The sequence below is a fragment of the Chanos chanos genome, chromosome 3 (genome assembly GCF_902362185.1).
Source record: "Chanos chanos chromosome 3, fChaCha1.1, whole genome shotgun sequence".
Classification (NCBI taxonomy): domain Eukaryota; kingdom Metazoa; phylum Chordata; class Actinopteri; order Gonorynchiformes; family Chanidae; genus Chanos; species Chanos chanos.
In genome coordinates, this window is record NC_044497.1 from 33,320,001 (window position 1) to 33,344,587 (window position 24,587).

The 24,587-nt window shown below is 45.0% G+C and overlaps 1 protein-coding gene across 1 annotated transcript in view; it reads left to right on the forward strand.

The window, feature by feature from the left end:
* The window catches only part of camta1a (calmodulin binding transcription activator 1a), a 255,895-nt gene that overhangs the window by 216,681 nt on the left and 14,627 nt on the right, over positions 1–24,587 (forward strand). Inside the window, exons 7-11 of the mRNA XM_030768721.1 lie at positions 9,475–9,628; positions 14,075–14,215; positions 15,333–17,584; positions 18,227–18,353; positions 18,658–18,792. Of these exons, the coding sequence (XP_030624581.1) occupies positions 9,475–9,628; positions 14,075–14,215; positions 15,333–17,584; positions 18,227–18,353; positions 18,658–18,792 (2,809 nt within the window). The remainder of the gene's footprint in view (positions 1–9,474; positions 9,629–14,074; positions 14,216–15,332; positions 17,585–18,226; positions 18,354–18,657; positions 18,793–24,587) is intronic.

The window sequence follows — 24,587 nt, forward strand, 5'->3', positions numbered from 1 at the left end:
TCACAGCAATTTGTGTCTCTTTGCCTGATTAACGCCAGACCCCCCCCCCACCCCCAACCTACCCCACCCCCTACCCTACCCCGCCTCAGCTCATCTAAAAGAGGAAGATTTCACAATGCTTACATGCTATTCTTTTTACATCTGCCTGAGACCATAAACTTTCTGCATGGATTTAGGACTTAAGATTGAATAAAGTTGTTCAGAAAACAGCACTTTTTCTCTCTCTGTCTCTCTCTTCCCCTCTCTCTGTCTCTCTCTTCACCTCTCTCTGTCTCTCTCTTTCTCTTTCTTTCTTTCTCTGCTTTTCTCACTCTTCTTTTCTGAGAACAGGTCAAACTTTTAACTGTGAGCATTGCCAACCGGCACACTTAGCAAAGTGCCACCTCAGCACCTGTGCCTAAATGATTAATACCATATTGATGGTCTCAATTAATTTGCTATTACACGGCAGAAGGCTGGAACTGCTTTGTCTTTGTCATGGCCTGGCTCTCTCATTGGTTAGGACGAGATATCCAATGGCAGGAGACAGTAGGGCGTTCTGGCTGCTTTGTTCATTGCTAATGCTCTGTCTCATCCTGGCTCATTCCTTGTGTCTCAAGTATATTGTTCTTTCATACAGCATGTCTCACTCTCGAACAGCATGTCTCACTCTCACACATCACATCTCTCTCCTAAAGCATGTCTCACTCTCACACAGACAGCATGTCTCACTCTCACACAGCATGTCTTACTCTGCTACAGCGTGTCTCACTCTCACACAGCCTGTCTCAAAATACCTAAGACACAAGGACAGAGTAGTCTTTGAGCTCCATTTCAGACTCCACTTGAGTTGTCAGATGTTTTCTGGAGGTAGATTTTCTTCTGATTTTAGTCAGTGCTTTTGGTGTTCACAGTTTAAAGAGTTCTTAAAAATGATATTTTGCTCATGTAAGTTGACTTTGCCTTCATCAGACTTGTGCTAGTGTTTCCTCAGTCAAGATTGCCCGTGTTGAGGTGTCAAGGAACTGCCTGCTCTAGTGATTAGATTGCTGTTTGTTCTTCAGTGACATTCGTCCAGGGCACATTTAACAAATGACCTTCTTCTTTTTTCTCCCTGTTCCCTCGTTCCCCTTTGCCCTCACTTGTTCTCTGTCCATCATACTGATTTTTCAACCCACAGCACCCTTTTTCAGCTTTCACTTTTTCCCTCAGAATGATACCTAACACACTCTGCTGGTCGCTAGGCAACTGCTGGCTGGTTCTCTCCCACGAGAGAAGTGTTCATGTGTTAAAACTCCCATTTGGTGAGTGTGTGTGTGTGTGTGTGTATTCATAGCAGATAGAGGAAGGTCTCAGGAGATCCCTCTCCACACACACGTACACCCCAACAACACCAAATGTGTTCCCTGGAGGCAGACAGCCTCAGCGCCCAGCCCTCTCCTGATTATCACCACTGCTGGCCCTGATTAAAATTAAGCAGCTTTAGGGTGGCGCCTTGGCTCTTGGCATCCTTGTTGCTGTTGTTATTGATGTTTTTGTTGTTGTGTTAGTAATTGACATCGTAGTCTTCATGGTAGTTAGTGTTACTCTTCCAGTTGTTCTTCCTGGTGTTAGTCAAGGAAAATCACCAGGCCGGGCAGAGATAGATGATTAGCTAAAGGGATCTCTCTTAGTTATTTCTGCATTTTCTTAACTCTTGTCATTTTACATAACCAAACTTCTCTTTTTTTTTTTTCCCCGCCTTTCCCATCCTGTGAGTTCATGGGCTACAATCAAGTCCCTGGCTCTTCTTCACAGATTGTCCACTGATAATCTCTAGGAGGTCTAACTCACGTACAATAAGAGACAGCCTTAAACTTTATTCCTTTCACTGACCGCAGTTACATTTACAGTAGGACATACTGCACTGAATCTTGGCTTAGCTGCTCTCTTTCTGCCAGGGCTCAGTGACTTTCCAATGTTCTGCAGTGACACACAGAGTCAGTGCCTATGACGGGAGGCATTAGGATCAGAGCCCCAGGCTCCACTGTGGCCATTACAACAGACTGATGGCTCCCAGTCGGCCTGCTCTCTCTGTGTGCTGCAGGCACACAGGCACTAACTAATGGAGAAGGCCCTGTGTTCTTTGGAAGGGCTTTCACATGAATAAGTGGGCAGAAACTTCTGGCAGTAAAGGTGGCATCCTCTTCATCATCATCAGCAGCAGCAGCATCATCATCATCAGCATCATCATCAATAAAGCCCATGTTTCTCCTAAATTCCCCCTTTTTTTAGGAACATAACGTTCAGAGATGCACGCTCTCGGGAGCCGAATTGCGTTCGGCTTCTTGTATTTTTACCAGAGCACTCTGGGACTGGTTGGCTATTTTCATGAGCAAATACATAAACATGCGAGTACACGCACACACACACACACACACACACACACACACACGCGCGCGCGCACACACACACACATACATACATACACTCTCTCCACTGAGCTGAGCAGTTCTGCCCCTCCAAGCTGAGTTATTTAAAGCCGGCTTTTGACTCCATCTGAGTGATTATGTGCTGTTGAATTAAACATCACAGGCCTGAGCCTGTGGGTCCAGCTGAAGTACACTGCCACGCGCAGGCCTCCTCTTCTCCTCTTCCTTTCAAAAGTACCAGCTAAAACCCTCGCACAGCACCCTGACTGGAGGTGGGAGAAACACTGTGTTGGAGAAAGTGAGAGAAAGACAGAGAGAGAAAAAGAGAAAGAGAGCTACATCACAGTCAGTAAAAAGCTGGAGGAAAGGCATTATGTGTGCAGGTCAAGTGCAGGTCTGTTTTTCACTCTCTGACTTTAAGGAAAAGACTGTCAAATAGTCACAGAGTGCGGCCCAGCAACTTCCAGCAAGCCACTACACTACAACACACACGCACAAACACACACGACCACACAAACATACACGCACATACACGCACATACACGCACACACACATACACACACATACACACATATACACATGCACACACATGCACGCACGCACGCGCACACACACACACACGCATGACCACACAAACACACACGCACACACACGCGCGCACGTACACGTACACGCACACGCACATGTACACGCATACCTACCCTGCACATTATAATCAGCTTGAGTTCATAGAAAGTTTTGAGTTGGTGTGAGTGTGTTGTGCGTGTGTGTGTGCGCGTTTGTGTGTGTGTGTGTGTGTGTGCGTGTGTGTGTGCGTGTGCGCTTACTCATTTGTGTTTAAATGTGTTTGTGTGTGTGACCTGGGCATCTCACAGCACGAGGTGTCTGAGTGAGGCACTTCCCTGGGATGGGCTTGTCCTCAGGCGACAGTGTGGCGAGAATTGACAGTCAGAACGCTGAAACCACATCTCCCATTAATGAGTCTCTTTAATAAAATGCACTGCCAGAGAAACACAGCAGGTTGAGGGCGTATGCTAAGGAAGAAAGATTTCGCATTTAGTCGCATAACATTAAGTCAAAAATTCAAGACTGTCTATAGCTATTGGATCCTAGCTTTTTTCCCATGGGTCACTTTTGACTTTTGCCCTGATGTTATCCATCCAACTCTTTTGTAGTATATACCAAGAAAGGAAACCTTTCCTTCATGGATAGTACCAAGGAGTGGCTTTCTGCCTTCTCTTAGTACAAAACACACACACATGCGCACGCACACACACACACACACACACATTAAAACATCCCTGTTGGTAATGAAAGGTACACCTCCCAAACAAAAAGGGGAAGTTGTGGGGCAGTTGACCTTGAAATAAACAGCAGCATTTTGGGAGAGCGAAGTATGAGTGTGTTTCAGAGCTGACTCTTAGTGCCAGGGGCCAGGCTGCTGGATAATGACTGCCACCCTGTACCATCCATCACCATGCCAGAGCCAGGAGCACCAGAGCAGGGCTACAGTCACCTCTCTCGCTCTCTCTCTCTCACACACACTCTCCAACACACACACAAATGCAAAATTATCTCAGCTACTAAGACTCTCATGAGTGCATGCATGACACCCTTGCCCTCTGTCTGCTCAGTCATTATAACCTCGTGTAATAATTATCTAGATCATTCTGAGCTCTCATTTCACTCTGTCTCTCAATCAGCTCACTGACTGCCTCTGAAACACTGAGAGGACCTGCCAGACATCACACTGATCAAGCCAGTGACCCAGGAACAAGTGACAAATTCTCTCAACACTCAGTTTGACACCGTTAGAAAAATATAGTTATCTCGCGAGTCAGGAAATATTAAGACAAATTGTGAAAATGGTGAATATTTGTGACAACACATCAGACCGCTGTGCTTTATATAACATCGATCAAGGCAGCGGATATGCCGGTACCCCCGGTGGGTATGTTCCTTATGAACGACGCCTCAGATGACTCAGAAAATCTCTCTTTCTCTCTCTCTCTCTCTCTCTCTCTCCATCTCTTTTCCCCATGCTTATTTCCCAGCCTCCTTTGGGGCTCTTCTCCCAAAAGAGGCTCAGGAGCGCAAGCTAATGTCTTTTTTTTTTTTTTTTTTGCAAGGCTTTGAAGCCTCTTTTTTGGATGAGAGGGTTTTTTTCAGAGAGGAACATGGCTTCTCCATCGCTTGCATGTCTCTCTCTCGCTCTCTTTTTCTCTTTTTCTCTCTCTCCTCTGCAAAGCGGCCTTTATGAAGCATCCCAACTTAATTAACATTCTTTCACATTAATGGTGTTCTAATTGTTCCTGTAAGCACCAAACCTTGCTTGTAAAGCTAGCAGGTTTTGTCAGTGGCGGTGGGTGTGAGGAAACTCAACAGGGCTCAGCTTTACTGAGGTTCAGAGATATTAAGCGCTGTGTTAACACTGCCTTCTGTCAGAGCCCATGACCGAGCTGAACCGGGAACAGACGGTAACAGACAGTGCTCCAATTGTCCTACTCAGCACTAAACTTGTCCTAGGCTCTTTGACAGAGCTACACAGTTCAGAAAACCCTTCTGTACACAGAGGAAACGAAGAGGCGACGTGATAAGCTCTAACACAACAGTCCCTCCTGTGTCAGCTGAGCAGAGAGTCGCTCGAGCATGTTTTCATATGAGATCTTACTCTATCATATTCCTGGGTCAGTGTGACAGAAAAACATAATTCTCAGACGGGAGACTTATAATCTGTCTTCTGAATTAGAGTTAATGTAATTCAGCGCTGTAGGCTTGTGTGTCTTTACTGTGCAACTGTGTCACTGTTGTATAGAGGAAAGACCAACCGTTCTAATATGATCCCAGGTTTCTGTGCTTCAGGGTTGGCTTCAACGACTTAAACACTCTTCCATATACCATAGTAAACCACTGCACCCAGCAAAGACTTTTGAATCTCACCTCTCTTCCTGGCCATTTGTCCAGGTGCTGGTATTGGCACTTCCATGAGTCTGGTTGGAGCCTCGGTAATGACCCTGAAGGTAATTTATGGGTTTATTTTTAGCGCTCCAGGCTGAATGAAGGGCAGGGCCTGTAGCGTTGTCTACTGCACATGTGTGGGCGTCAGACACCAGTTGCCAGGCTACCAAGGTGCCTCTGTGAGCCTGAGTCTTTTTGTACTGTGCGGGAAGAAGAAGAGAGAGGGACGTACAGCTACCCAAATCACACACGTGTGAACACGTACACGTACAAACACGCACACAGGGCTGGAGGGGCCAACCTTGCCATCCAGAGACGTGAACAGACAGCCTCCCTTTGTGCCTCATAAATAATTCAAAACACATCAGCAAACTGTACGCGTATGTGTTTCTGATAATTGTGTGGATGAATTTTCTTTTCTTTGTATCACATTTCCACTGATGAGCATTTTCATGTCTGTCTATATATGTAATACAGTAATGGAGTGTGCAGTAGTGCATCAATATTTGCAGTGTTTCACTGTGGAGTCTCAGTTGTTGAGAATGAATGGGCGGGAAATAGAACATGGCTCAGGTCTTATGTGATCTGCCACGGACATGAGTCCATACAAGTACAAACAGCAACAATCTCCCATAAAGTCATTAACACCTGCGGTTGTATGTAGAATACAATACAGGTGTATTAGAGCAGGCTGTAGAGCAGGAGAGAGGGAGAGACACAGGGAAAGAGCTGAAAAGGCCAGTGGTCACACTACATGCAGCACACAAGAGAATAGCTTGGCGCATGGTGCTGAGTTAAAATGAATGTCTTTAATAATGAAAAATGCTGCTTGCACAGTATCAGGGGCCCAAAACGCCTGTCTGCACGGACTGCAGCTCTATCCAAATTCACCGCCTCCTCATCCAAACTTGGACCCGAGCTCCGAGCGGCACCAGGGGAACGGCCAGAAACGCAACCCAAAGACTACATTACACAATGAATCAATACGTTAATGAGATCTCATTTTCTCCAGAAAACAGTATCCTGGCAAAAAATTCCCCTCTCAGCTTTTTCCTATTTCAGAACAACAGAAGTACTGATATTCCACTGTACAGAAGGAGAACAGCCAGAAAAAGAATTAAATTGAATTGCCATGCTGATAGATTTATATGATACTCTACATTTTTTTTTGTTGTTGTGCTCATGAAAGGGAAGGAGGTCTGAGTGGAAATAAAGAGAGAGAGAGAGAGAGAGAAAGAAAGAGGGTGTAAAAGCACTCAGAGGAGTGTGAGGAGAAACTCTCAGACGTCATATGCCTTTGGGTCCCGGCAGGATTTACAGCCGATAGCAGATTCATACTACTAAAGCTCTACTCCTCAGATTATTTGTATTTGGATGGGCTGTAAGTCTGCCAAATATGCATTGTAAAACAGGGACCAATGTGTGTGTGGGGGGGAGTGGAAAAAGCAGATTGTGTGTGTGTGTGTGTGTGTGTGTGTGTGTGTGTGTGTGTGTGTGTGTGTGTGTGTGTTATGGTGCGTGGGTGTTTTGGTTTGGAAGAATGTGTCACTGTTGGATTTATGGGCATGCACGTCTATTCAGTATAGAAGTGTGGGTGGAAGAGTGTGTGTGTGTGTGTGTGTAAATAGGTATGAGTGTATACATGTCTGTTTTTAGCAACAACAGCTGTCTCTGCTGTCCCCTCTTCTCTGTGTGTGGGTGAATAGTATGCGAGGAATTGTACAAACATGTCTTGGAATCTCTTAAGCATTTGTGTCCATCTGGGTGTGTTTACCTTTCTTCCTGCAGTGAATGTATGCCTGCATTTGCCATTTATGTATGTCTTTCTGTAGTGTGCAGGTGTGTTGCACATTTTGCCGGACCTCGCACGCCCCTTTCATGCTATTTAGGGAATGAGAGCATTTTTATCCTTATATCACACATTCAGAGACGAGACGCTCATGCCAGGTCGCAACATGAACAGGATCAGCAGATTCTTCATCGGCACTTAAGTGATCAAACTTTCTCACTGCAAAGAGAATCAACCCAAGTAACCAACCTGTGCTTAACCATATCCCTCCACTTAAAACAGAATATCACAATCCATAGCCTGCTTTTAAACCCCCCGCTTAATAAAGAATTATTTCTCTTGAATTTTTGATCAAACCCCTCTATAAACTCATTGTAGGTGCTGCTCAAATGCCGTGAAACATTAATTCGGCGTACAAAGTGCTGGATGGAAACTTTACTGAAGAGTTCATGCTGTGAATTAGAAAACGGTGGATGAGAAGCAGGACTCTGGTCCATTCTCTCCTTGACGTGAGCTCTTGCTTCTTTCTCTCCGGTCGTTTGATCCCATTTTGGGAGTCTCACCAATCTGTAGGGACAGTGTTTGATGCTTTCTGTCTTATACTTTGAGGTAGAACCAGTGCTTGTGAATTAAAGCTTGTACTCTGGTCAGTACTGTGACAACACTCAGTATGGGGAGAAATTAAGATCAAGCCATTTGAGCTGAGAGAAATAAGCCATAGCTCATGTTCCAGCGTGCAGTCAGTGGTTCAAATCAATCATCTACAGACACGAAGAAGATGTGTTGGTTTTTTTTTGTTTGTTTGTTTGTTTGTTTTTTTAATGTATGATATGAAAGACTGAATAGCAAGGCTGATCCTGAGCTGCATTTGGCATGGTTCTCTCTGGCTCATGTTCAGAAACAGCACGTTTGTGTCTCTGTTCCAGGTGAAAGTCATATGTCAAGTGAGAGACTTTGTGAATCATGTTGTTGTGAAGTTAGGAGCAGGTAAATAAGAAATAGCTATGTTAGTTCGTCTCTCTTTGCCTTCATGTTAATATATTAGAGACTGTGCAACAGTGGTTGTGTTCTGTGTGATGTTTTGTGGACCAGTCTCCAGAGTTGGGTCTCTGTATCTGTAGCCAGACAGGGTTGTAGAGTGGCGGGTGGGTTGGAGAGGTGGAGGAGGGCTCCAGTCAGGGCTCTCTCTCTCTCCCTCTGTTCAGATTAATGGTGCAGGCTGGGAGGCAGCACAGTCCAGCAGACCACTGATTTATTTACCACTTAACACTGATGAAGCTTCAAACAGCAGTCAGACAGATGTTGCCTCTGCATTTTTCTTTATCAAGGTCTACCCATGTACACGGCTGTGTGTGTGTGTGTGTGTGCGTGTGTGTGTGTGCGTGTGTGTGTGTGTGTGCGTGTGATAGAGAGAGAGACAGAGAGAGCATGAGCATAGGTGAGCACACATCTGAGCTCGTAATCCTTTTTGTGTGTGTTTGTGCTACGTGTGTGTGTGTGTGTGTGCGTGCATGCATGTGTGTGTGTGTGCACATGTGTGTGTGTGTGTGTGCACACATGCATGTTTGTGTGTGTGTTAAATGTTGAGGTATAAAGGATTTATATATGCATTTTTCTGTGTGTATGTATGGTTGAGTAGGTGTTTGTATAAAGACTGTAATCACACCAGCGACACAGGGACACTTCATATACAGGTGTTTAGACTGCTTTGTAATCAAAGCTATTCATGATTACAGATGGACATTGATACGATTCACTTTGGTTCAGTGTGTATTCAAACAACACCTCTTGCTCGTAAGCTGTCAAAGTATTGCAATTGTTAAGCAACTTGAAATCACTGCACTTACAAATCACTGTACTTTGACATGTTAAATACAGAGGAGCCTGAAGAGGGTGTCGGCTCTGTACTGAAGTGAGTATTACATTGTAGTACAAGGACAGACGTTGGCAATTTGTGACGCCTCGTGAATCAAGTTACTGCAAACACAATGTCTCGTGTGGAAGGAGAAGCCCTACCATGGCTCTTCCCCTACGGAACAGCTTTGTTTTGCTTCTCCATGCGAACATTTATGTGCATGTGTTCAAGTGTGTATGTGTGTGTATGTGTGAGAGAGAGAGTGTGTGTGTGACAGACATTGTCTCTCACTTCCAGCCTTTCTGCCAATACAGTGACACGGTGCTGCTGACACCCCATCTGTACTGCCAATGCTGGCTCACTTTCTCCATACAACACATGCCAAACATTGACAACCACTCTATACTATATGACTGATTTGCTTACATCTCTCTCTTTTTCTCTTCCCCCCCTCCCTCAATTTCTTTCTTTCTCTCTCCAGAACCCAGACATTGTGCTGGTCCACTACCTGAACGTGCCAGCTATAGAGGACTGTGGGAAGCCATGCGGGCCGATTCTCTGTTCCATTAACACGGATAAAAAAGAGTGGGCCAAGTGGACCAAGGAGGAGCTCATCGGACAGCTCAAGCCCATGTGTGAGTGTCTGAAGGCTTCCCTCAAGAAAAAAGACGTTAAAGCCCAGACAGAGACCGTGGTACTGAACGCCTAAGACTGCCTAGCTGTAAGCTAGCCTGTGACCTTGTGTTAGTCACGGCATTAGTACTCAACCCACACTTCTGAATTAATCAGTACAGAACACTGTCTGTCAAGAACAATATCTATACCTCTATTTTTAGATGGGTGTGATGGGCTTGGCTACAAAGGAGCTGATGGGTAGTGATTCAGACAAGCCTCTGAGCCAGATAAAGTAGAAGAATTAACAGTAGATTGTCACATGATATACGTCACATTGAGTGGCTCTTCATTTAGCCGGAGCTAGCATTCTCCTCCTCATCCCAGAGATCTGATGCACACTGACTAGCACTGACTGATAAGAGAGACCCCTCTCTAGGTTCCTGTATCAAAGACGTGGAGCGTAGTGGGAGTTTTATGCTCTAGTACACCTTTGTCAAGGTCTTTTGTGGGTTTCTGTAGTGAAGTATCCCACTGTTGTGGGGTCAGTGGACTTCTCTGCTCTAAATCTTCTGGACTTCAGTGACCAGAATGACTGTGTGCTGTCTTCCAGTCAGCTGATGGAAGAGAGCAGTGAGGTATTGATTGGTGTGTGTGTGTGTGTGTGTTGTGTGTGTGTGTGTGTGTGTGTGTGTGTGTGTGTGTGGGATTAAGAACATCTGACTCACCACAAATCCTTCATATATCCACCTCAGTTACCTGATCACTGTCTCACCCTGCTGTTACTCATGCACAGAGATGTGTGTGTGTGTGTGCGCGCGCACGCGCGCGCGCGTGTGTGTGTGTGTATGTGTGCATATGTATGTATGCGAGTGTGTTTTTGTCCAGGTCAAAGAGGAACTCAGAGGTGATGCTGTTAATAATGACACACGATAGCTGATAAACAGTGTCAAAGCTTCTTGCATATGATCATGTTTACACTGAGACCCATAAGGACAAACCTAAGTATCTGACTAGTGTTTTGGATCGTTTGAAGTGGGGCAGCACTGTCAGGGTAATGAATATTCTGGAGACAGACCGTGTGTGTCAGCAGATTTGGAGGCCCAGAGCAGTATGGTGAATACAGACAAGCCTGGCCATCATGATCATCACCAGCCCATGGGCCCATGATCCCCTTAAGAGCTTTTGTGGCAATCACTTAAGTGCTCTCTCTTTCTCTCTCTCTCTCTCTCTCTCTCTCTCTCTCTCTCTCGCTCTCCCTCTCTCTACCTCTCACCTTCTCTCTGTCACCCTTTGCTTCCCTCTCTCTCTCTCTGTCTCTCCCTCTCCCTCTCTCTCTCTCTCTCTCTCACACACACATTGACTTTGGGACACATACTATAAACTAATGTATTCATTACACCTGCAGCCTAATCTACATCTAAAGCTCTTGCAGTAATGCAGTAAGTCATTAACTTTGTGAATGGTTAGGACAATGGGGAAAGGGGTTAGATGTCTTCCATCGGCAAAGCACCAACACTCAGAACCAAGTGATAGTGTTACGAGTCTCACTCTCACTCTGTCATCAAACGAGTGGTGGGGACAGTCGAACCTAAAGAACAACAGTGCCATCCACTGGCGAAACGGCAAAATTGCTCCTTTAGACGTCTGTTGGACGAATGAGGCAGACAAATTGTTGGCTGTATTATTATACATGCATAATTCATGCGTGCGTTATACATCAAGTCTGCAGCCATACGCGTTCTCTTGAGTGACCCATATCTTACACAAACAGCTTGCATTCATCAGCAGTATCACGTATGCATGACGTACGCGGGAGAATTGTTACGTGCGCTGTGTTCAGCTCCATATTTCTCTCCCCCGCGAGTGTGTGGACGACTTGCGCCCTCCTTAGAGGAAGACCACTGGGGTGTGTTAAGATAATGAGTAGAGGAAATGAGTTATTTCTCCACATTACACATGGACTCTATGGCTCATTAAATGTCCTGAAAATGCCCATTATCTGCATGATGCTTTTTATTTTTCTCAATTCGATTGAATGTTTGATTTCATGTATATGGATTTTTTTATACTCACACTAAACACACGCGCGCGCGCACGCGCGCGCACACACACACTCACACACACACATCTAATGCTCTGATGATGAGGCAGTAATAGAAGGATGGAGAAAATAGAGGAAATACTTGAGAATACCTTTCTCTAAACAATCTCCCACCAGAAGTGTTCTTCACAAGGTTTTGTTTTTTTGCGGGTTTTTTTTTCCCCATCTTACTGCTCATACCTATAACTTGCACTTACACAGCTGTGGGTGTGAGTCACCGTGCGGTCTTCCCTGCTCGCGTGCTGTATTTTTTAAGTAAATTCTCCAGCTCTCAGCTCTTCTGCTCTCTTAACAGCATATAAACACATGATTAACATGACCTGTGTTGACCTGACCAGCTGACCCTGTTGCCTGAGGTACAGAGGTTAGAGAGGGGGAGGTTAAACAGAGGCATGGAGTGAGAAGGATGTTTCACTGAGAGCTCAGGCGAGAGGTCAGATTAGGCTAGATCTGCCGGGTCACGCAAAGACCAGCTTGACTCACTCCACTTGACTAATGCAGTAAATAAAGGCCCAGATTTCTGCAGCCGTGCATAAACCATCACGCTACTCTGAGAATGGCTCATCAGCCCCTGCACTCATGCACCAGCTCGCATGCTACAGTTCAGCGACACACAAGGGATACGTCGTGATGTGTGTGTGTGTGTGTGTGTGTGTGTGTCCTGAAGACAGCCCAGTATCAAAGCTTTAAGGCTATCTGTGCAGTATGAAGTCAATATGGGCCGGATGTCACGGGCAAGGACGGCGGGCCAGCGTCTGTTGGCAGGAGCTGTCAGGAGTGTTTACTGTTACATGATGTTGAGTGAGGACGAGAGTCAAGTGCTAAGGCAAAACATCAATATCTTCCTCTGAAGCATGCAGGGGTGAAATCAAGTGTGTGTGGTGGGTGTGTGCCTGTGTGTGTGTAAGTGTGTGTGTGTGTGTGTGTGTGTGTGTGTGTGTGTGTGTGTGTGTGTGTGTGTGTGTGTGTGTGTGTGTGAATACATATGCATATGTAAGTGTGTGTGTGTGTGTGTGTGTGTGTGTGTTACTACACATACAAGTGCATAAATAAGTGGGGAATGTGTGTCTATGTATACATGTGCATATGTAAGTGTGTGCGTGTGTGTGAGAGAGAGAGAGAGAGAGAGAGATGCATGTGTATGTCAAAAGTGTGAGTGCTGAAATATGACTGTGTGTGCATTTGTGGAAATGAATTGGTGTTTGGAGTGCGTGTGTGTGTGTGTGGGAAACAGCACGTATTGGGTGCTGTGCCAGAATGGAGATGTAATTGTTTAGACAACACCAATGCCATTGTGAGTGGCAAGCGTGAGCTGAAGTGTTAGGCTGTCAGTAAGAGTTGGTCAGTGATCTGAATCACTGTGGAGTAGTGATGCTTTTCTCTTCCCCTCATGTCTCTCATGTCGTGGCGTACCGTCAGAGCGTCCAAACTCTTCACTAAACCCCCACTCAGCTTTCATGTCTCTTCCATGCCAGAGTTTTTGGCTTATTTCTTATTCATGCATGGAGACTGATTTGTTTATTGAAATCATGGAGTGTTCTTACAATAGGTTATGGCATGTCTCTGTTTTTCTCTGGCCAACTGTAGACTTATGTTGTTTACTTGAGCACTGTCTGAGACAACTGTTGTGTTAGCTCTGGCGTATTTCTTCTCAAGAATTTCAACCATGTATATATCATTCTCATCGTTTCTTTTAGTGTCTGTTATTAGCGTTCTTATTCCTCTCCATTTTAACACCCCCCCTCCCATCATCTTCTGTCTCCTCCGCCTGTTTTGTTGCGAGAGGCAGGGGAGCGTGCCGATCTCATATTAATGTCCTGACTTTGTTTGATATTCTGAATACGCTGCCACTCTCTGGGTGAAGGAGGTGAGGTTCACAGCAGCGGTGGAGATGACTGTAGCAGTAAAACATTAAGTCCAGGGCATTAATTCTAGCTTTGGATGGAGTGGCTCTTGAACAGTGTTGGGTTTAGTCAGTGCTGAAGGGATGTGACCTCAAGTAAAGCCCCCTCTCCTCTCCTGAAAATCACACTCATCACCTCAGTATTGGCTGACAAAATGTCACTGAAACTGAAAAAAAACCCCCCAAAAAACGCAGCTTTCTCATGTTAAGATCCTAGTATTTTGTCGGAGGTTCGTGTCGAGGTTTTTCGCATGATAAAAAACAGAATTCTCTGCTTATTTAGATAAAATATGAGGCCTCTCTGTCTCTGACGTGGTGTGGGGTAATAGCAGAACTCTATGGTGCAGGGAAGAGTAGTTTGAAAAGTACTGGTGTTTGGGGCGGCGGGGAGGGAGGGGGCGGGTGTTGGCTTGGCTGGGGGCTGTGCAGCGGCTGACGACTGTGTCTCCTCTCTCCTGGCAGTTCATGGCATCAAGTGGACTTGCAGCAATGGGAACAGCAGCTCTGGCTTCTCTGTGGAGCAGCTGGTACAGCAGATACTGGACAGCCACCAGACCAAGCCACCTCCCCGGACTCACAACTGCCTCTGCACAGGCACACTGGGTAAGGGACAGAGAGCTGAAGGGAGAAACAGACAGTCAGAGGGGAAAAAGAGATGCAGACAGACAAAGGGAAGGGACTGGAAAGAAAGAAGGAGCTATATAGCGAATATGTGGCACATTTCAGGGCCATTGTTCGTAGGACACGATACAGGTGCCACTACTTCTGTGGCTCTAGGACTCACTGCTTGCTCCCGGATCAGGGCCCAGAGGACGGAACAAGTATTTATAAAACAAAGGAAGAGACAACCGCACTGGGACAAGGACAGGTCTTGTTCATAACAGGCTAGTGTGCTAAGTTTGTAACAATAGGTCTGTGTCTGAACATACCCTGAGGTGGAATTGCATATAAGAGATGAGGGGATTGTAATGTGTGTTGTTCTGACCAGATACAACTTGTCACAAATACACTATGCAATAAAACAAAGAACAAGTATTTCAGAGTTCCTTTAGCACAAAATCTATTCTGTTTACAGATGGGTATCTCCTCTCAAGTAAACTGGACTGTACACTTTGAATAGATGAAAAACAGGGAAAATGATTTGTGTATGTAGCATGTTCGTTTGTTCACAGCTGGTCATGGGGCTGCATATGCACTGATGTAGCAAATCTGAGATGAATATTATAAATAGCAGTGCTTTTTCCAGAACTTCTGGTTTCGCCTGTTAATTGAATAATGTTTGAAAAGGAATATTTAAGTCACTGAAAAACTCTAGATCTGAAGTCTAAAGATTAGAGAGAACTATCAGACTGTTTCATTTCCTTTAACATTATGAGCTTCGGATATAATAAGAAATCTATTTCAATTTCCACTGAATTAGCAGCTGAAAGCATTTAGTCTACCCCTAGTGTGAACTTAATTCATTTTCATACTGTTAATTATTACAAGCATTATGATTTTTCTCTTCTGTTGAGTATGATTACATTGAGGAGAAATGTTTGTAAACAAATTTGCAAAAAAAAAACCCCACTTTATTAAATATGTAATGAAAATGAAATTAAATGATGCTTAATTTGTTGTTCATATAACGATGCTTGCTTGCTTGGTAGTGTATTCACTGGCTCTAGATATCACTGGCTCTGCCCTTCGACTTACTCTTAAACCTCTCTCTGCATGTTAGGTGCTGGGAGCAGTGTGCATCATAAGTGTAACAGCGCCAAACACCGCATCATCTCTCCCAAGGTCGACCCACGCTCTGGTGGCTACAGCAGTGCCCACTCTGAGCTGCAGAATAACGATGTGTCTGAGGGAAAGACGGAACACAGCCACACGAGCAGCAAGGCCAGCGGAGGAGGTGGCAGCGCCAGGGAAAAACGCAACGGTAAAGTGCCCAAACCAGTCCTGCTGCACCAGAACAGCACTGAGGTTTCCTCTACCAACCAGGTGGAAGTGCCTGATACCACCCAGAACTCTCCCGTGTCCATCAGCAGTGGGTTGAACTCTGACCCCGATATGGCCGACAGCCCTGCTGTGACGGGAATGGGCCACGTGGCTTCGGTTATGAGCAGTCTGTCTCAAAGCGTCTTCATGTCGGAAGTCACAGGCGACCCCGTCTACAGCATGTCCCCCACTGGAGGTCCCAACAGCCACATTATGGGCCCAGAAGCCACCTCCCATGGCCTGGTCTTAGCTGTCACTGCTGACACTCACAAGTTCGCCTTTCCTGGTGGTGGGGGTGCAGATGGCAGTGGTCCAGGTGGGTCAGAGGGTCTTTCCATGTTGTCTACAGCCGGGGTGTCTGAGGAACTGGTTCTTTCCAGCAGCTTGGATTCTGGGGGCATTAAGCTCCCTGAGACCACCATGAACTTTGATCCAGACTGCTTTCTTAACAATCCCAAGCAGGGTCAGACATATGGCGGCAGCGCACTGAAGGTAGAGAACTCCTCAAGCACTTCCTCCTCCTCTGCTACCACTGGTAGCACTAATGGCAACCTCCAGCGTTCACCCTCCATGTCTGACAACAGTTATGGCTTCAGCTCTAGCCTGATTAAGAACATCAAAACAGAGGACACCTCCTTTGAGCAGCAGCTGGCCAAGGAGGCAGGCTACCAGGTCGGGCCAGTAGGGAGCTGTGGGAACAGTGTGTCTGGTTCTGGTGGTTCTGGCTCCCAGAATTCGCTCACTCTTACTCCTGCTGGCTCTCTCCTGCCCTCTGGAGGGGGTCTTAGTCCAAGCACCACACTGGAGCAGATGGACTTCAGTGCCATTGACGCCAAACAGGACTATTCCTCCGGCGCTGCATCTGTTGGTTATAACCAGGCCATGTCCAGCCCACACCTGACCCACCAGAACCGTTCTCCCAGCTTCTTCCTCCAGGACACTCCACAGTCCAGCCAGTCTCAGCAAGGCAGGCAGAACTCCAGCCAGCACAATTCCCACGATGGGGCTTACATGGGCCTGCAAGTGGTTAAGAGTGATTCTCCAGGCAGCAATGGTCACCTCCCCCACCACCACTCTCATCAGAGCCAGCACAGAGCAAACTGCAATGGTGGCTCTCCCACCGAAGGGCCCGGGCAAGCGGGATCTCTGCAACTGCTCCAGTATCAAGGCGGCTTTCCCAGCTTGGGGCCTGAACACGAGGAGGTTGTTGGCCTGGAACAGTCTGCAAGCGCAGGCTCTGGCCAAGCCAGGGTTTCGGAGAACGGAGCCGACAGCCTCCTAAAAGCTGGAGATCATTTACAAGCCTGTGGAGGGAGCAGTGCGGAGGGAGGAGGCACAGAGCATTACCTTCAGCAGAACACTGACAACGCAGGAGGAGGAGACCCTGTGGCACTGAGGAACGGCGGTGGCACCACTAGTTCTAACAGCACCACCCAGCAGCAGTTGCAACCCCTGCTTCAAGGAGCCGGCCTTGTACAGGGGCTCTACAATACGGTGGCAGCCCACCAGGGTCTGAGCGGACAGGGTGCCAGCAACACAGGCGGAAGTGCTATGGAGATCAACCTGGATCACTTTGACATCTCCTTTGGTAACCAGTTCTCTGATCTTATCAATGACTTCATCTCTGTGGATGGAGGAGCAACAACAGTGGGGCCTGGTGGTACTCTCTACACCCATCAGCTTGTAGCTCCACCTGGATCAGATGGGCAGACAGCCTCTGGTGGAAACCAGCAGCAGGATCAGGAGGATGGGGGAAACAGGGCAGCAGGATACAGCCCATCAGAGCTCTGTCTCCAGCCCTGCTGCAGTCCCCAGTCCCTGGGGACTGGGGCGAATGGTAGCGGAGCCTCAGGAGAGGCAGGCTCACTGGCTTACATGCATGTAGCTGAGGTGGTGTCTGCAGCAGTGGCCCAGGGTGCTCTGGGAATGCTGCAGGCCACTGGGCGTCTGTTCATGGTTACTGACTACTCACCAGAGTGGTCCTATCCTGAGGTGGGTCTATCTTCATGTTGACTATAGTCAGAACAAAACTGACATTAGAGGAGGAAACTAAGTGGGTGAACGAATTAGTCTTATTATTGTAGTAGTTCTCAGTACAATGTGACAATGTTCAGCAATAAAGACACTACCAGAGTAATATCACTGTACGTAAAAGCAGCGGTGCAGTGTTTTCACAGCTGAAGTTATGAAAATGCATAGCTTACTTTTGTATTGTTGGCTCTCTGTAATATTATTTTTCCCTGAATAAAAATAAGGGAAATTATTAAGATCAACTGATTTCTCACTTGAAGTTCCATTTTTGCCCCACTGGATGGCACCTTTGCTCCTACAGATTTCAGACACTGAATGAGTATTGCGACCACACTTTTGTCCACAAGATGGCAGAAACATTACATTCTGTGTAATTAAGTGTGAACACCATGGTTCCCTGCTCTTTCTTCTTCTTCTTCTTCTTCTTCTTCTTCTTCTTCTTCTTCTTCTTCTTCTTCTCATATTGTAATGACATGGTTATTCTGTACCCTGAATTTGAATTGTTTTTAAACAACTGAAGATTTCCCAAAAATATTTTGCTAGAATGATATGACAACAGTAAGTGGTTGTTTTTAACCAGCCTTGTGCGTGTATGTGTTTCAGGGAGGCGTAAAGGTATTAATCACAGGGCCGTGGCAGGAGGCCAGCAGTAACTATAGCTGCCTGTTTGATCAGATCTCTGTTCCTGCCTCACTTATCCAGCCTGGAGTCCTGCGCTGCTATTGCCCAGGTAACACCATCCAGCTCATTTCTCCCATTTCCACAATACTGTCACATCTCTGCTATTTACAGGCCTTGACTGAATATGTCTGTCAGTAGTTTGAATGACTATTTACATGCTGATTTCTGTTTAGAAAATGTTTTTTTGCACATAAGACTACCAGTTAACTTTACTGCATTGTAAATATTTCAGCTTCAGTTAGCACTCACTCCATAGCCAACCAGAGGCACATCAGTTAAATAATTGCTTTCTTCACTCTCTCTCTCTTCTCTCTCTCTCTCTCTCTCACACACACACACACACACACTGTCAGCTCATGACACAGGGCTGGTAACCCTACAGGTGGCAGCCAGTAATCAGATCATCTCTAACTCTGTGGTGTTTGAGTATAAGGCCCGTGCTTTGCCCTCTCTGCCATCCTCTCAGCATGACTGGCTCTCTCTCGATGGTAAGTTCTTGTCCTCACTTCCCCCAATCCCAGCAACAAGCTCGGCCATGTCAGCACTGACTCACTCTGGATTCTGATTATTTCACCATGACTAATGTGGAGACAGGACACTGATAGTCATTCCATATATACAGTGGCACATAGGTGGTAATGATAAGTCATCATAAAAAAAAGAAGATACATTGTAAGGTAGGCAGTCTTAGCCACCTTTATATACGTAATAAAACTGTGACTGGTTCAATCTGACTTGGCCTGGCTGGGTCCTTCAGTCATATATTGGCTGATTCACTGCAGCTTTTCCATCTGAGTCAATTTGAGTCAGTTTTCATTTTCTTTAGTGGGCATTAACATTGTGGCTGGTTAAAAATTTCACTATGGCACTTCGTTCCAAACAAACTGGAATACCTAAGCCCGAGGCTTTTCTCATTAACCTAAATTAAAGTTAATGGGAGAGGTGAACTGAGATTAAAAGGTGTTATTTGAGAAAGTTTTTTTGTTTGTGTCTTGACTGACCACTAGAGGGCATGTGTGTTACATGTTCACTTGTAGTCTAAGCTATTGCCCAGGTCTCGCCAGTGGAAACTCACATTAAATGCCCCCTGTTTACAGCTACTTTGAGAATATAAAGAAGTAAACTCCAAGGGCATTGTGTGAAGAAAATTAAACAAAGTTTGTTCTTAGAATTAAAGGCTTATTTTACTCTCTCTGAGGAAGATTTGCTCGTAAAAAATCTCATTGATTGAGGGGCTTAAGAATGTTCTTACGCGAGCTTCGATGGTCTTTGTTGCTTACTTTTGTCTGAGGAGTGAAGTTGTAAAGTGTGTTTTGTGCAGAAGGCAAGGGGGCAACTTCAGGGCCAAAGTCAGAAGAGAGATTTTTCCTGCCCTGCATTTGCATTTATATAACATACCTGCAGCAATGCAATTCAGGGCTGATTGTTTCCTAACACAGCAAGCTATGCATCTGTGCACTGCAAAGCTCTGCAGGTAGTTACTCATTTGGGTATAGAATATTTGGATTCTGATAAAGCATGGGAAACTTATGCATCAACATGTTTTTATTCATTCGTACTGTGTGCACATGTAAAATTTACATCCATTTTAACATAGTATAACATTAGCCTACTTGAATAACCGAAGCATATTCATGTGGAACTACTGTTGATAAACAGGTCGAAAGATTGATACTGTGTGATATTTGAATTTTCTGGTAAAAACTTGGGTTGCATTTCTGGGTTGCATTTGTTTACTTAAGAAATAAACTTTGTCTGTAGTTTAACAAGTTAATGAAAATAAGAGATCTGGTTACAGATGAAGGCTCAGCAAAGTTACTGTGCTGTCTTTTTTCATATTTGTAATGCTGCATTCACAGACAGGCAGCGTCAGGCAGAGATACTCACATTGACTAGTCTGTGTGTATGCTGACTCCAGTCAGGGCTTATGGTCAGATCATCCCATGCCTGTGTGAGATTTACCCTCTAAAGCTGGTAAATGCCTCAGTGTTTCACAGCCTGGCATGATAAGGCTGTGGTCTCAAATAGCTTATGAAAATATTGGAACATATGGAGAATGTGACAAGTCGGTCCGTTTGACGTCCATGTGTGTAATCTGCTTGCCGCGATCACCTGATAGGGGTTTTAGAGGAGACTGACAGTCCCAGCTAAGAGTCTGGACAGTGAAGAGATCATGTGAGTCAGAGCAGAGTTGTAGAATGTGCACCAAGGCGGATGTCTGCTGTACCATACAGCAAGGGATACGGGATCCGTCAAGAAAAACAGATGACCACTCAGAACAGTAAGAGACACATTGGCATGAGATGCCCATTCTCAAACACTAACTCATACATACATCCTCTAACTGTGGAGGGCTGGATATGGTCTCATGGATCTACCAGGATGAGCCATAGTTTAATGTATTGAAACTACACTGGGAGAGTGTTTAAGCGGGAGCACAGCTATAATTTATGTGCTTTTGAACTCGTTGGCCTCTTAGTCTAGTGTTAGTTTTAGCTGGGGAGGAGGGGAGTGCTTGTGACGGTGTTTGTCTGTGGGGGTTGGTGCCGGGTGGGGGGGGGGGTGTTACTGCAGTGTACATTGATGGAATAAACTAGGGCATTGCTGAGGAGCTCAGTAAAGGGACAGCTGCAATGCAGAAAGCCCTTGAGGGAGAAGGAGTCCATTCACAGAGCTATTTGACCAGTCCATTCACACTAAACATAGTTTAATGAGTGTGATGCACTCAGTGCACTTACCTCATACTGTAAGCACTAAACATTCTTTGTCTGTGTCCCCAACATGCGATACAGCACTTCTGTGCACTTAATCATATATTTTGCTCCAACCTGTACTGGACAGTCAATTTATCATATTGGTCCAAGTAAAACTGTAATTTTATGACATTTTTACCTCATCGTAGTTGTGTGTACTTACCGATTAAGTAACTTAGACAGTTTCTTTTCATTCATTTCTCATTTTTTGTTGAAGATGTTACAAATATTGCTCTACAATAACACTTATTTTCTGTTTTGAACATAGTTAGTCCTCAACAGTACTAATCATATGCATCACATTAATATTTGAACACAAAATATGTTTGACCTGAAGTTTCACTTGAAGTGATGAATGAGAATGGAAGGGAATGGGGTCACTATTGATGTTGGATGTCTCTGGAAAAACCTGTGTTTTGGCACCGGTCTTGTATATGTGTTGTGAACAATGAAGCTGTCTCAGTCATTCTTCAGCACAAATCAGTTAAGAGGTATAACCGCTTAAACGACCCATTGTCTTAACATGGCAAAAAAATTAATGGAATAAGTGTTTCCAAAGAGAAACAAATATGTTTATAACATATCACATATGTCCGTGTCTTTCCCAAGCCAAGATTATTAGAATTTGCCTGAAAACGGATCACTCCTCTTTATGAAAACTGTCTGCTTTATGGAATATTAGACCGTCATAGACCTGTTTTGGTTTAATCCACAAGGTGTGGGTAATCTCTAAAGTGCACATTATCAAACTAGGCATGACAAGGCCACCGAAACCTGTCGCCGTCAAGTAAATGGAGTTAGGCTACAAAGACAACGCGTATGAATGAAATAGTGCACTTGAGATGGAGCCCATTCACAAATTTTCCAATCAAATATGGCTCCTAACACCACCTTTCCAGCTGTTGTAGCGCGTGACGGTTACTCCACTGCACCTAATACTTGAGTCCCATCAGTACCGAGCTTGAGTTACCGGATTTAATTTTTACGACCACGTTGCTGAATAATACGATGTATAATGACTCCGATACAGACTTTTGTTGTGCGACTGTAACATCTAGGTTCCGTTTTTTCTGTTGCGATCGCTGTCGTTTTGCCCGGGAGTGTGCTATGATGTGCTAATGGCACAGCTGCCTGCCTTGATTTGTCATAATGCAGAATGGGGGAGGGGGCGGTTTGTTCTCTGCAGCATTGCAGGTACGGAGCTACGAGCAGGGCAGTAGTAACAGTATTGCCACTGAATATAGCCATTATCAGCACATCGTCTGCATACCTGCTAAATCCGACCAATGACAGCTCGTGTGAAAAAATCACGGCGCACCTTTCTTGTAATATACTGGGCTAAGTCCAAGATCCTCGCGACATTAACTCCACTGTTTCCTTATATTTCCGAACATCGTGAGTAGCGCTCTCCAGGTCAATATCGACAAACAGTTTGTGCCAGCTTCAAGTGGCTGTTGAGGTGTTCAAGAAACAAACGGTCATTTTTATCAAATGAAAAACCCACCTCATTATTTCCGTTTGATCCCCTCTTATTATGAAAGAAGATGCGAAACATTAATAGTAATGAGACCGCCACGGGGGCGCGAGCTTTTAAAGACATGTCGGCTGGTGGAAGAAAATCTAGGGCGTCTGTTTACCTGCGGCACGTGCGCACCGCCGTCTACTCATGGGAAGATTTTTCCTTTTACTGCAGGCTAGTAGGGGGTACAGTGGTAGAGTGGGAGGGGGAAGCGGAGATGTGGAGAGAAGGGGAGGGGGCTCTGATAGTACGAGAAGTGAGCGGGCTTTAGATTTCTCTCGTCTCCTTCACGTCGTCTCTCCACTTTGTTCCATTGTTGGTGAAAATCGTTAGGAGTGTCCCATTGTCTGAAGGATATTTCATATTGTGTGTGATCATCAAATGTTAAGAGATTCTAGGGGGACTGCATTGTTGAGAGACGACAGTTGGGACATTGGTCAGGATGCCGATGAATGACATCTGCTTTTCCTAAAGACAAGGGGGACTGTTTGCTTTGCAGGGGAACTCTACCCATGGACAATGAAATAGAAGGTTGGACACGTTTAAATAAACCTTGTGTCTATGTGTGTGATTTGTCTGTGATTGTGGAATAAGTTACGTATTATTACTACAAACCTGAGGTCTCGTGCAACTGCGATGGACAAGTTCTCGTATGCAGTTCAGCGAATAGTGCTGTAGAAACGGTTCTTGTTGAAACAGTTTGGGTCTCCCGTCCCTCACATTGTAAAGTTTCATACAGATTTTCCTCTGGTTTTGTGGGGTAAACTGAGATCACTTGTGTTAATTCCTGGAATTGATAGTCTATTTAAAGCACATTATTCATTCGTGTTAACGGAATTCACTCTCTCCTCTCAAAATTCACAGAGACTCTCGTAGATGCCCCCAAATACAAGGAGCTTTCATACGAGGACAATTTGACACTGATACATTAAAGTATTTGTGAAAGACTTGCTCTGATGTCGCAGTTTTACGGTAGACTGGAATAGATATTATATAGCACCGACACAATTCTTCTCTAATCTTTCTTCGCTTAACCCGACAGCCTCCAAAGTAAGAATTTTACTCCACTTTTTATGAGTTGATTTTACGATGTGTCGACCACAACGTGGAATGCAAACCGAGAGTTGCAAAGTTAGAGTTTAAATAATTTCAGGCTAGCGACACTCATTGTTTCCAGGACTGTATCTGAAAACATGCGTTTACCATGCGTTTACTATGTAGACACTTTGTGAAGTTTTATACGAAGTGCTGAAGACTGCTCATTTTTACCGATGGTGTGGCATTTCAGTTATGTATTTGAATTTTGGTAGTTACCATCGGTTGGTGTCGTAGATTAGTCGTGTTTTCAAACTGACAGAGAGCATGTTTTTCCAAAGTCGCTGTTTTCAGAACCTCGGACAGCGATACCACTCTTGCATATTTTGGCACCAAGGCTACTTTGGCCTTGTATTTATGCCGGTACCAATGAAATAGTTCGCTATTCTACAACCTGTTGATGCTTAAATTTGTTTTGTGTTAAAGCTCAGACCCACTGAACACATATAGGTATCTCGCGTTCGCACGTTTATTTTTTTTCAGGTATTAATAACAATTATCATGTACACACCACCACATCACTTTGCGCTAAGTGGGCTAAGTCTGGGCTACGAGCTTATCCAACCTGTCTCTGGCTGCACTTCAACCGGACGAATTGATTTGTAATTTTTCAGGTAGTCTAGCCAACCTACGTTTGTTTCTGTGCAGACTTGAGACTTAAGTTTTCAAATTTTGTTATTAGGGCTTTTTGTTTGGTTGGTTGTTTTTTTGTTGTTGTTGTTTTTTTTTTTATCTTTGGTTTCTTTATGTTTTATAAGTTTGCATAATAGGTGTTCTACGTAATCAAAGCACCATATTTCAGACAGAGCAATGAACTGTAAGTAGTTACCTGAGATTGCATGGCCCTCAGGTCAGAGTCTTTAAAAATAGAAACTTGTGGTAAGGAGAGAGAGAGAGAGAGAGACTTCAGGGGAAA